General features: G+C 43.4%; 1 protein-coding gene across 1 annotated transcript in view; it reads right to left on the reverse strand.

Annotated features, from left to right (window-relative positions):
• prkd1 (protein kinase D1) overlaps positions 1–9,147 on the reverse strand; it is a 28,965-nt gene extending 19,818 nt beyond the window's left edge. Inside the window, exons 1-8 of the mRNA XM_037694804.1 lie at positions 9,018–9,147; positions 4,763–4,894; positions 4,526–4,695; positions 4,423–4,446; positions 2,941–3,148; positions 2,390–2,467; positions 1,016–1,199; positions 798–921 (exon numbers count right to left, since the gene is read on the reverse strand). Of these exons, the coding sequence (XP_037550732.1) occupies positions 798–921; positions 1,016–1,199; positions 2,390–2,467; positions 2,941–3,148; positions 4,423–4,446; positions 4,526–4,695; positions 4,763–4,894; positions 9,018–9,132 (1,035 nt within the window). The 5' untranslated portion in view covers positions 9,133–9,147. The remainder of the gene's footprint in view (positions 1–797; positions 922–1,015; positions 1,200–2,389; positions 2,468–2,940; positions 3,149–4,422; positions 4,447–4,525; positions 4,696–4,762; positions 4,895–9,017) is intronic.
• Positions 9,148–9,586: the final 439 nt, after the last annotated feature.

The following is a 9,586-nucleotide window of genomic DNA, read 5'->3' on the forward strand; positions in this document are numbered from 1 at the left end:
GTTTGAAGGTGTTTCAAGATGTTTGAAGACGTTTGAAGGTGTTTCAAGTCGTTTGAAGACGTTTGAAGACATTTGAAGGTGTTTCAAGAAGCCTGAAGCCTCTGAAGAAGCTTAAAGACATTTGAAGAAGCTTCAAGACATTTGAAGGTGTTTCAAGACATTTGAAGATGTTTGAAGGTGTTTCAAGAAGTTTGAAGATGTTTGAAGGTGTTTGAAGGTGTTTCAAGACGTTTGAAGAGGTTTGAAGGTGTTTCAAGAAGCCTGAAGCCTCTGAAGAAGCTTCAAGACGTTTGAAGATGTTTCAAGACATTTGAAGATGTTTGAAGGTGTTTCAAGACGTTTGAAGATGTTTGAAAACGTTTGAAGGTGTTTCAAGACGTTTGAAGGTGTTTCAAGATGTTTGAAGACGTTTGAAGGTGTTTCAAGTCGTTTGAAGACGTTTGAAGGTGTTTCAAGAAGCCTGAAGCCTCTGAAGAAGCTTCAAGACATTTGAAGAAGCTTCAAGACATTTGAAGGTGTTTCAAGACGTTTGAAGACGTTTGAAGGTGTTTCAAGACATTTGAAGGTGTTTCAAGACATTTGAAGACGTTTGAAGGTGTTTCAAGACGTTCTGGGATGTTTCAAAACGTTCTTAGACGTTTCAAGACGTTCAGAGACATTTCAAGACATTCAGAGACGTTTCAAGACGTTTGGAGACGTTTCAAAATATTCAGAGGTGTTTCAAGACATTCAGAGATGTTTCAAGACGTTTGAATATGTCTAAGAATGTTTGTGTTTGTAGATGAGGGCTGACATACCAGAATGTCTTTGCTTGTGTAGTGGACCATCCAGCCTTCCTTCATTACGTTGCTGCTTTTCCTCTTGGCATGTTTAACAGACTGAACGACTCTCATCAGGGGGATGTTGTTGCTGGTGGATGGGCTGCAGGGAAAATCACAGTGTTAGGTGTGTGTGTGTGTGTGTGTGTGTGTGTGTGTGTGTGTGTGTGTGTGTGTGTGTGTGTGTGTGTGTGTACCTTATGGCACGGTTGGAGTCATCCAGGTCTGGGTCACCGGGTCCTGTCTCCAGCATCAAACCTACTTCTGAAGTTAAAGCGTCGTCCAGATCATCCATGAGGCTCGCTCTTCGGTCAGGGTTGTGGTCGTCAAGGCAACCCTCCACCATGATCGCATCTGACTCCGCCCCCGGGCTCAAGAGATCTACTTGATCAACAAAGTTAGGAACTAAATATTTTGTTAAAATCTAGTCATACAGACTGTGACCACCATGCGGAAGCAACTGGACGTCTGTGAGACGAAGTGGTCATTCATCTATGACGTCAGATATTTTATAACCATCTGATGAAGACTGAAGAATGCCAATTGCTGAATGACTGCTGAAACCAGCTAAAGTGGCTAAAACTGAATCGTTAAAGGAAAAATAAGCAGAACATAGCTAAACACTAAAACTTAAAAAGTAGGAAAAGGCTAGTTAAAAGCTAAAGGCTGCAAAAGGCTCGCTAATACTATTAAATTGGTTAGCTAACAGCTAATCATGTAAAAGACAGCTATAAGCTAAAAGTAGCAGAAAGATAACTAAAAACTGACTAGCAAAGCGCTACTTTGAAGTTTAAAGTATTGGAAAAGCCTAACTAAATGTTAAAAATATCAAAATGCTAGAGAAAGCTAAAGGTTTTGATGAATGGTTAATGTGGGAAAAGGCTAAAAATATCAAGACTATCTACAGGTTTTTGTTTTCTTCGTTCGGCTGCTCAGGAGTCGCCACTTGCACAAAGACATGGCGATTGTTTTTACACCAGACGCCCTTCTTAACGCAAACACAGACCACTGAGCTACCACAGCCTTCTGCGTGGAGCAGGGAGATGCCATCTAGGGTGCCGGGGGAACAGATGGTGGGGGTTAAGGGCCTTGCTCAAGGGTCCAGAGTGGAGCAAACGAGGGTCAAGGCAGGTGTGGATGCTTCACTTTTCCCACCCACATTCTTTGGGGGATCGAACCGACGGCCTTCCAATCACAGGCTCACCTTCTCTAACCTCTGCACCACCACTCCCCCAAGCTACAGGTTAAAGGTAGTAACAAGCTAACAGCCTAACAAGCAAAAGACTAGCTAGAAGCTATAAGAAGCAAATGACTAAAGAAGCTTAACATTTCAAATGGCTAGCTAAAAGCCAAAAGTAGCATAAGATGACACAAACACCAGTAGCCGAAGTAAATTTTACTGTTAACATTTTGAAGGAACAGGAGATTTGGATATTTTTCTGATATCTTTATGTATTTCTATAGAAAAGATTTGTACAAACCACAACTAAAATCTGTTTAAAGTGTCATAAATAAACATCTTTGTTTGTTTGTTTGTTTGTTTGTTTGTGGTAATGTGAGCTGAAACTTGCCTCCGTTTATGGAAACCTCTCCCTGGCAGTTGTTGGGCACCTTCAGAGCGCATCGTTTGTGACAGTTAAATCTACAATCTGAGGAAAACGACAAAGAAAAGAGAGAACTGAACGGAGGTCAGACAACAGAACGGGTCGGTTCAAACTGAAACGTCTTCCATGAGAACCATCTGATCCTGAAGCTCATATGTTTCAGTTAAAAAGTCTTAAAGCTGTCGGTCTGAAGACGAACATCCTGAAGAAAAGGTTCACGACGGCTGAAAACTGTAAACTCATTGGTGTCAATAAAAGCCTGAACTAAACCCAGTTACCTGGGAACTGCTTTCAGATGAAGCTTTCTGTCTAAAAAAATCTAATTACTGGTGAACCGTGTTCAACTGATATCTGAATATCTACTTCAAAATAAACTATACTTTTATACAGTTTCTGGGTGTTGAATCGTCGGCTTCAGCTGTTTAAAGTTTCAGTCGAGCACTCAAGTGAAAACAGACCGTGTGTTTTTTTTATTTTTAGTGTTTCTGTACTTGCAGCAGAAGATTTAACGTGCGCACCTTTGCACTGCAGCCCCTGTCTGAAGAGGCCTTTCAGCAGCTTCTTGCAGTGCTGGCAGACGGTGGGGCGGGTGTACGAGTGGATCAGGAAGGTGTGGGGAACTTTGACCTTTGACAGCAGGATCTTGTCCAGCTCGATGGGTCGGCCGATGTGAGACTGGGTGCTGGCCCGCCGCTCCCGCCCAGGGAAGTACTCCAACTGGTTCTTCTGTTGGAAGGACAGACAGGAAGGGAAGGAAAAAGGAAGCGTCTAACGTTTCTGCAGTGATTCACACAGACTGAGACATGAACAGAACCTGCCTCAGAACCCAGACAGGGTCAAAAACTGAGCTCAGATGGTGGAACATGTTAGGATTTTATGTTTTGAAGAATAGGAAACTCAACATTTCCAGCAGAGAAGCACAATCTGTCAAAAGATTACCATAAATGTGTCTGAGAGGAAAATCAGAAACACAAACCGTGTGGCAAAATGTCTACTTAGACTAGAAACACAAGCTAAAGGAGAATCGTGAGAGCTGAAATTTGGTAAACATTTTGAAATAAGACGTTAAAGATAATGAGCCGAACAAACTTAACGAGGAAAATCAAAGCTGAAACACACTAGCTAGCATGACCAGAACTGTAACCAAAACAAGCAGAACAGTTGCTAAAAGGTGCAACAAACACAAAAGTAGCTAAATGTTAAAATAGACAGAACAGCAGCTAAAAGCTAGAATCAGCCAAATAGGACATCATTTTTATTTAACTAGACTTTAAATAGAAGCTAAAAAAAGCAAACCACTGGCTAAAAGCTAAAATAAGCAAGCTAAAAGCTAAAATAAGCAAACTAGAGGCTAAAAGCTAAAAATTAGCAAATCAGTAGCTAAAAGCTAAAATAAGCAAACCAGTGGCTAAAAGCTGCAATAAACCAGTAACTAAAAGCTAAAATAAACAAACCAGTGGCTTAAAGCTAAAATAAGCAAACTAGTGGCTAAAAGCTAAAAAAAATAAGCAAATCAGTAACTTTTAGCTAAAAATAAGCAAACCAGTGGCTAAAAGCTAAAATAAGCAAACCAGTAGCTAAAAGCTAAAAAATGCAAAACTATAGCTAAAAGGAAATTTCTCACTGTTTGCAAAAGTTGTTAACTCTATTAAAAAAAAAAGCATTTTTTTGATAAAAGCTAAAATTAGCGTTAGAAGCAGCAGCTGAAGCTGATTTCAAAGAGAACAAAGATGATCTTTGTGTTTTTCGATGGGAAAGTGTTTGTAAATAAAGATAAATATGTTAGAAAATATAAAACTTATAAAAATCAGAAGATCTCCTCCAAATCAAGCCGAATGTTTTATTATAACAGCTACAGTCTGCAGAAGTAATTAGATTACAACAAACACACAGACTGGAACCTCCAGGATTGATTTTCTCCCTAAATGAAATAAATTCTGGTTCTGATGTGTTCTGACAGGTTCTGACAGGTTCTGGTGGGTTTAGGTGGTCTGACTCACCTCCATGTTGGGACTGACGGGTGACTGTGGACAGAAGAAATAAAGTTACCACGACAGGAAGTGGTTTGTTTACGTCAGCTTTGCTACATGTCCTGACCAGTACCAGTAAAGCATCGTCGGTGTAGTGTGGAGGCGAAGGTTCTGCAGACAGAGGCCGCCCGATGTTGACCATCCCTCCTGTCAGGGACACGTTGGACAGGCGTCTCCGTCTCACCCCGCTGCAGTTGTTGGGGATTTTAAAGGCGCAGCGTTTATGATAATTCAGACCACAACCTGAAAAACACGACACGATGTGACTTTTCAAATCAGGCCTTCTGGTTTCCATGGAGACGCCGCTCACCTTCACATTTGAGCCCCTGTCTCACGAGCCCCCACAGCATCTCCCCACAGTGGTCGCAGAAGGTCGGGGCTCGGTACGAGTGGACGAACAGGCTGTGGGGACGGATCTGGAAGTCCTCCATGGTGGCTGAAGCTGCAGCACATCAGACAAAGTTTGGTGTGGCAGTAGCTGAGCATCGTCCTCAGCGCACGTCCTGAGCGCTGGATATGTTTCTGCTGAAAACTGTAACATCAACCCTGCCTGTCTGTTAGCAAAATATCTCCTGAACAAGTCTCAAGGTGGCTGTTTTGTGATGGTTCAGCTAATGAACCAACAAATCATTTAAATAGTTCAATCAGCCTGGAGTTTCAGCTGAAAGGAAACAAAACAATATTTGGGAATCTTTTTAGTTTTAGCTGCTTGAGCTCGTCCTGCAGCAGAAAACACACGGTGGTCATGTGGGTGTCAGTCCACAGAGTCGATGATTGAACCGCCGCTCGGCCAAACCGTGAACCCCGACGTGGATCCTTCAATTTGGAGAAGCTGCAGCCGTGTCGGTCAGAAACTCCTGCTCAGTGTGTGTTGAGGACGACTCTCAGCTACTACCACTCCAAACTTTACTCAGTACCTTTAAAAATTACAGAGTTAGTGTTAATGCAGCCATTTAGCTGTGGCAGCCATCTTGAATCAGGTTAACAAGCTGCAGCTGTACATTCACTGCTTTCTTTTTGAGTTTCATTAGAATCGATTATCTGGTTCCTCAGATATTTTACTAACAGTGCAGACAGACAGGTGAACACATCGTCACCACTGTGGCTGATAACAGTTTCAGAGAAACGGCTGAATGAACTTACACCAGTCAGCCATAACATTATGACCACATGTCTGATGTTAAAAGCAGCCCTGACTCGTTGCATCTCTGAAGGTCTGGTATGGGGTCCGGTGTGGGGTCTGGAGCGGGGTTCAATGTGGGGTTCGGTGACGGCCCATCAGGCACAGTGAGGCAGAGCTGATGGGCAGAGCATTTTACGAAACTAAAATCTTGAGACTTTGGGGACAAAGTCAACAACAAGTCAACGCCTCAGACTCATGTTCATCAAATAGATGGGGGTCTCATCTGCAGTGATGAGACCGTTGCTCCGGTCTGTCTTGGTGAACGAGCTAAGCTCTGGATTTACTGATCTGTCTGCGGTCCAACCCTCACCTATGATCAGAAGGTCTGGATCAGGAGTGACAGAACCAAATCCTGGATCCAAGCAGCTGAAATGAGCTTCCTGATGGGGGTGAGGGGACCGGACCAGAATCGGGTCAGGTGGGGTTAAAGATAAATGGATGTCTGGCGCTGTCTTTTATTCGTAACACAAAGGTTTAGCTTGTGGAAGCCATTTCACCTACAGTATCGGAACTTCAGGACAGAAGAATTTGTAAAAGTCTCGGGTTTGATCAGAACCTTGTTTGATTTTCTCCGTGAAGCCACAGATGAAGCAGCTGAACCGAGCAGCAGAAACAAAGAGTTCTTTAGAGCGTCATCTGGAAATAATTGTAGAAATCTGAGGCTTATGGTGTGATGGAGGATGATGTGGGGACAGCTTTCACCCCTTCCTCTCTTTATTTAATCTCTTCTCTGTTTTTGTCCACATTTCAAAATGTTTCTTGCCTCCTTTATTCTTTCACACAAACGCTTTCGCGAACAAAAAGTCTCAGCTTGTGTTGTGGTTCTCCAGCAGAATACGGCCCTGATTAAACATTCTGCGGCAGAAAATTACCTCCATTTATTCAAATTACTGTTTACGCCTTTTGTTTGGAGGGTCAGTCCAGGTTTAAAGGTCTGAACAAGCTCCTAAACTGTTATTATATCCTTCAGAAAATGAAATGTATGTGTGTGTACTTGTTTCTGTAAGGACCTTCTCTCAAATAATTACTGACCTCGTCAGAATCAGTGCTTTTTATGATCATAACGTGGTCCTAATGAGGCGAAGCATCGTTTGGTTCCAGTTTGGGTCTACAGAAGCTGTGAACTGAGGTTAGGTTGAGCTAAAGGCTCCTGGTTTCACAGAGTGTTTTAAAAACAAGACTTTAAATTAGGCCGTTCACAATAAATCGCTGTTTTTACGTCAGTGTCTCAGTATTGCAGATAAAGCTGTTTAGATGAAAACTGTAAACCAGTAATAGAAGAATGGCTGCTGGTAATTAAATGATTAATTTTTGTCTCATGTTAAATCAAAGTTTGCAACAACAGAAGAAACCAGAAGGTTTTTGCAGGAAGTCTGCCAGAGCAGCTCCTGCATGAAGGTGCTTCTTCTCTAAAGCCTAACCTTTGTAAACATCTAAGAATCTAAATCTAAACATCTAAGCCATGGCAAAGTTCCACCTGATTCTTAAGAGTATCTCTGAGCTTTATTTTGAAACTCCAGGCTCAGTTGTCTTCCTGTTTCCTGCCAACTCTCTGACTGAATCCTCCTAAACTTCAAATGTTTGATTAGAGGTGACATGAAGGATCTGTGGGGGGCAGCAATTGAGGGGAGAAAAGCATGCTGGGTAATCAAGAAGACCCAGAAACTGCCGAGTCACTGGTTGCCATGGTGATTCACTCCTTTTTTTCCTTTACCTGGAATCTGCCGAGTCACTGGTTGCCATGGTGATTTCCCCCTTTCTTAACGTGGAATCTGCCGAGTCACTGGTTGCCATGGTGATTCCCCCCTTTCTTAACGTGGAATCTGCCAAGTCACTGGTTGCCATGGTGATTCCCCCTTTCTTAACGTGGAATCTGCCGAGTCACTGGCTGCCATGGTGATTCCCTCCTTTCTTAACGTGGAATATACAGTCACTGGTTGCCATGGCGATTCCCCCCCCCTTTTTTACCGACTGTCGAGTCACCAGTTGCAATGGTGATTTATAAACTCTTTGACGCAGAATTGTCTGAATATTTTAGTTGCCATGGGAATACCTTTTTTGAAGCAGAAAGATCAGAACTTTCAGAACGAGGCAGCACTTTTGGCAGAGCCACAGAAGAAAAGATTCTTCCTGAAGGAGAACCCTGTCTGCAGCAGATACACCATCAGGCGTTATCGGTGGAGGTCTGCAGGCTTGTTCACAGTTGGAGCTTTTGTCAGTGCAACAGTTGAGTCCTTGTTTACCTCAAAGGTGAAGAATCTCCCACCCGGATGGCTCAGGTTGTCCCAGGCGGTCAGCTCCAGGAAGAGTCCTGCTGGTTCCAAATGTCTTCTTTTTATAGATGTTGCTGGCCACTGGGCTCACTGGGACCTTCAACACAGGGATTGTTCTGGACACTTCCCCAAATTTGGGCCTTGATCCTGTCTCTGAGGTCTACAGACACGTGGTTGAACTTAAGGTCTTGGTTTAGGTTCTCACACGCTCTGTACACTATGAGGTCTTTAAAAAACAGTTGAGTTTACTCCAGTCAGGTTGTGGAAACATCAGAAGGATGCTCAGGATGTGTCGCAGCTTAAAGGCTGTGAAAACTCACAAACACGCAACCATTTCTGTTTTATTTCTAATCAAGTTGCTACATTTCAAACAAACTTTATTTGAAGTTGTCATGATGGCGTTCTGTGTAGAAGCTTTAGGAAAAGAATGTTGTAATCTATTCTGGGACGAGACCGTAATAAACAGAATGTGGAAGAAGTGAAGCGCTGTGAGTACGTTCTCAAATATATTTAGAAAGATTTATTCTGACACATTTAGTCTCCGAGTCCAACATCCTGCACATGGCTTCCTGAGTTTGGACAACCAGGATGTCTGTTGTCTGTAGAGACACCGCTGCTGAAAGATTAATTAAAACAAGCAGCCGAAGGCAGACAAACAAGATGCAAATGTTCAGACACACTCGCTGTGATGGAGAGGCAGGACACGAGGAAGCAGCAGCTGTCAGCCTGTTAGCGCCGCTGCGTGCAAACACCTGAGTCCTGCTGGAAAACAGCCAGACGGCTCCAAACTGAGGCCGGCGTTCCCAACATCTGGACTCTGAGGGGGGGGGTCAGGTTCTGAGAAGTGTTAATGCTGACAATCAGAACATTTCTTACCAATCTGCTATGGCTGAACAGCTGACAACATGCAGAAGGTTTGCTCAGCTTGTTTAAAAACTAAATATTTTTCTGCATCCACCTTCTTCATGTCATGGACTTGATCTCCCGTCAGATGTTTGGTGATGACCCCCACCCATCAGACCGGAACATTAAGCTGCACACATGCGCTGAACGCTGAGATGAAGGCCCCCCCAGAGTCCCCCGGCCTGTACAGATCCTGGTCTCCACACCTGACAAGATGGCCTCCACCAGGTCTCCCTCCTGGATCTGCGAGGCGGAGCGCAGCAGCTGCAGCACGAGGTCCGACGTCGGGTCGTGACGAAACAGGAGGACCTTCTCCTGCATCCCGTAGAAGCCACACTCTGGGATCTGATGGACACGAGGAGGAAAACAGAGGTTTTAACAGACAGAGGGTGGACGCAAACATCCTGCAGTAAAAACAAACAAACAAAACGTTCCTGATTTCACTCAGAATCCAAAGGTTTGAATTATTCTCAAAGTAACGAGAAAATTAATATTTTCTGCCAAACTGCAGAGAGAATGCTGACTCTGCTGAAATGTGCTGAAGACAGTGAGTGGAATAAAAGCTGAACTTTTAACGTTGAAACGTTTAGAGGAAAAGAAGAAGGATGGAAAAATCTTAGAGACAACATAAGGAGACAAAAAGGACACATAAGGAGACAAAGAGGAGCCATAAGGAGAAAAAAGGACACATAAGGAGACAAAGAGGACACACAAGGAGACAAAGAGGGCACGTAAGGCGACAAAGAGGACACATAGGGGAGCAAAAAGGACCCAT

Source organism: Nematolebias whitei, chromosome 21 (genome assembly GCF_014905685.2).
Source record: "Nematolebias whitei isolate Nwh7 chromosome 21, NemWhi1, whole genome shotgun sequence".
NCBI classification, from domain to species: Eukaryota; Metazoa; Chordata; class Actinopteri; order Cyprinodontiformes; family Rivulidae; genus Nematolebias; species Nematolebias whitei.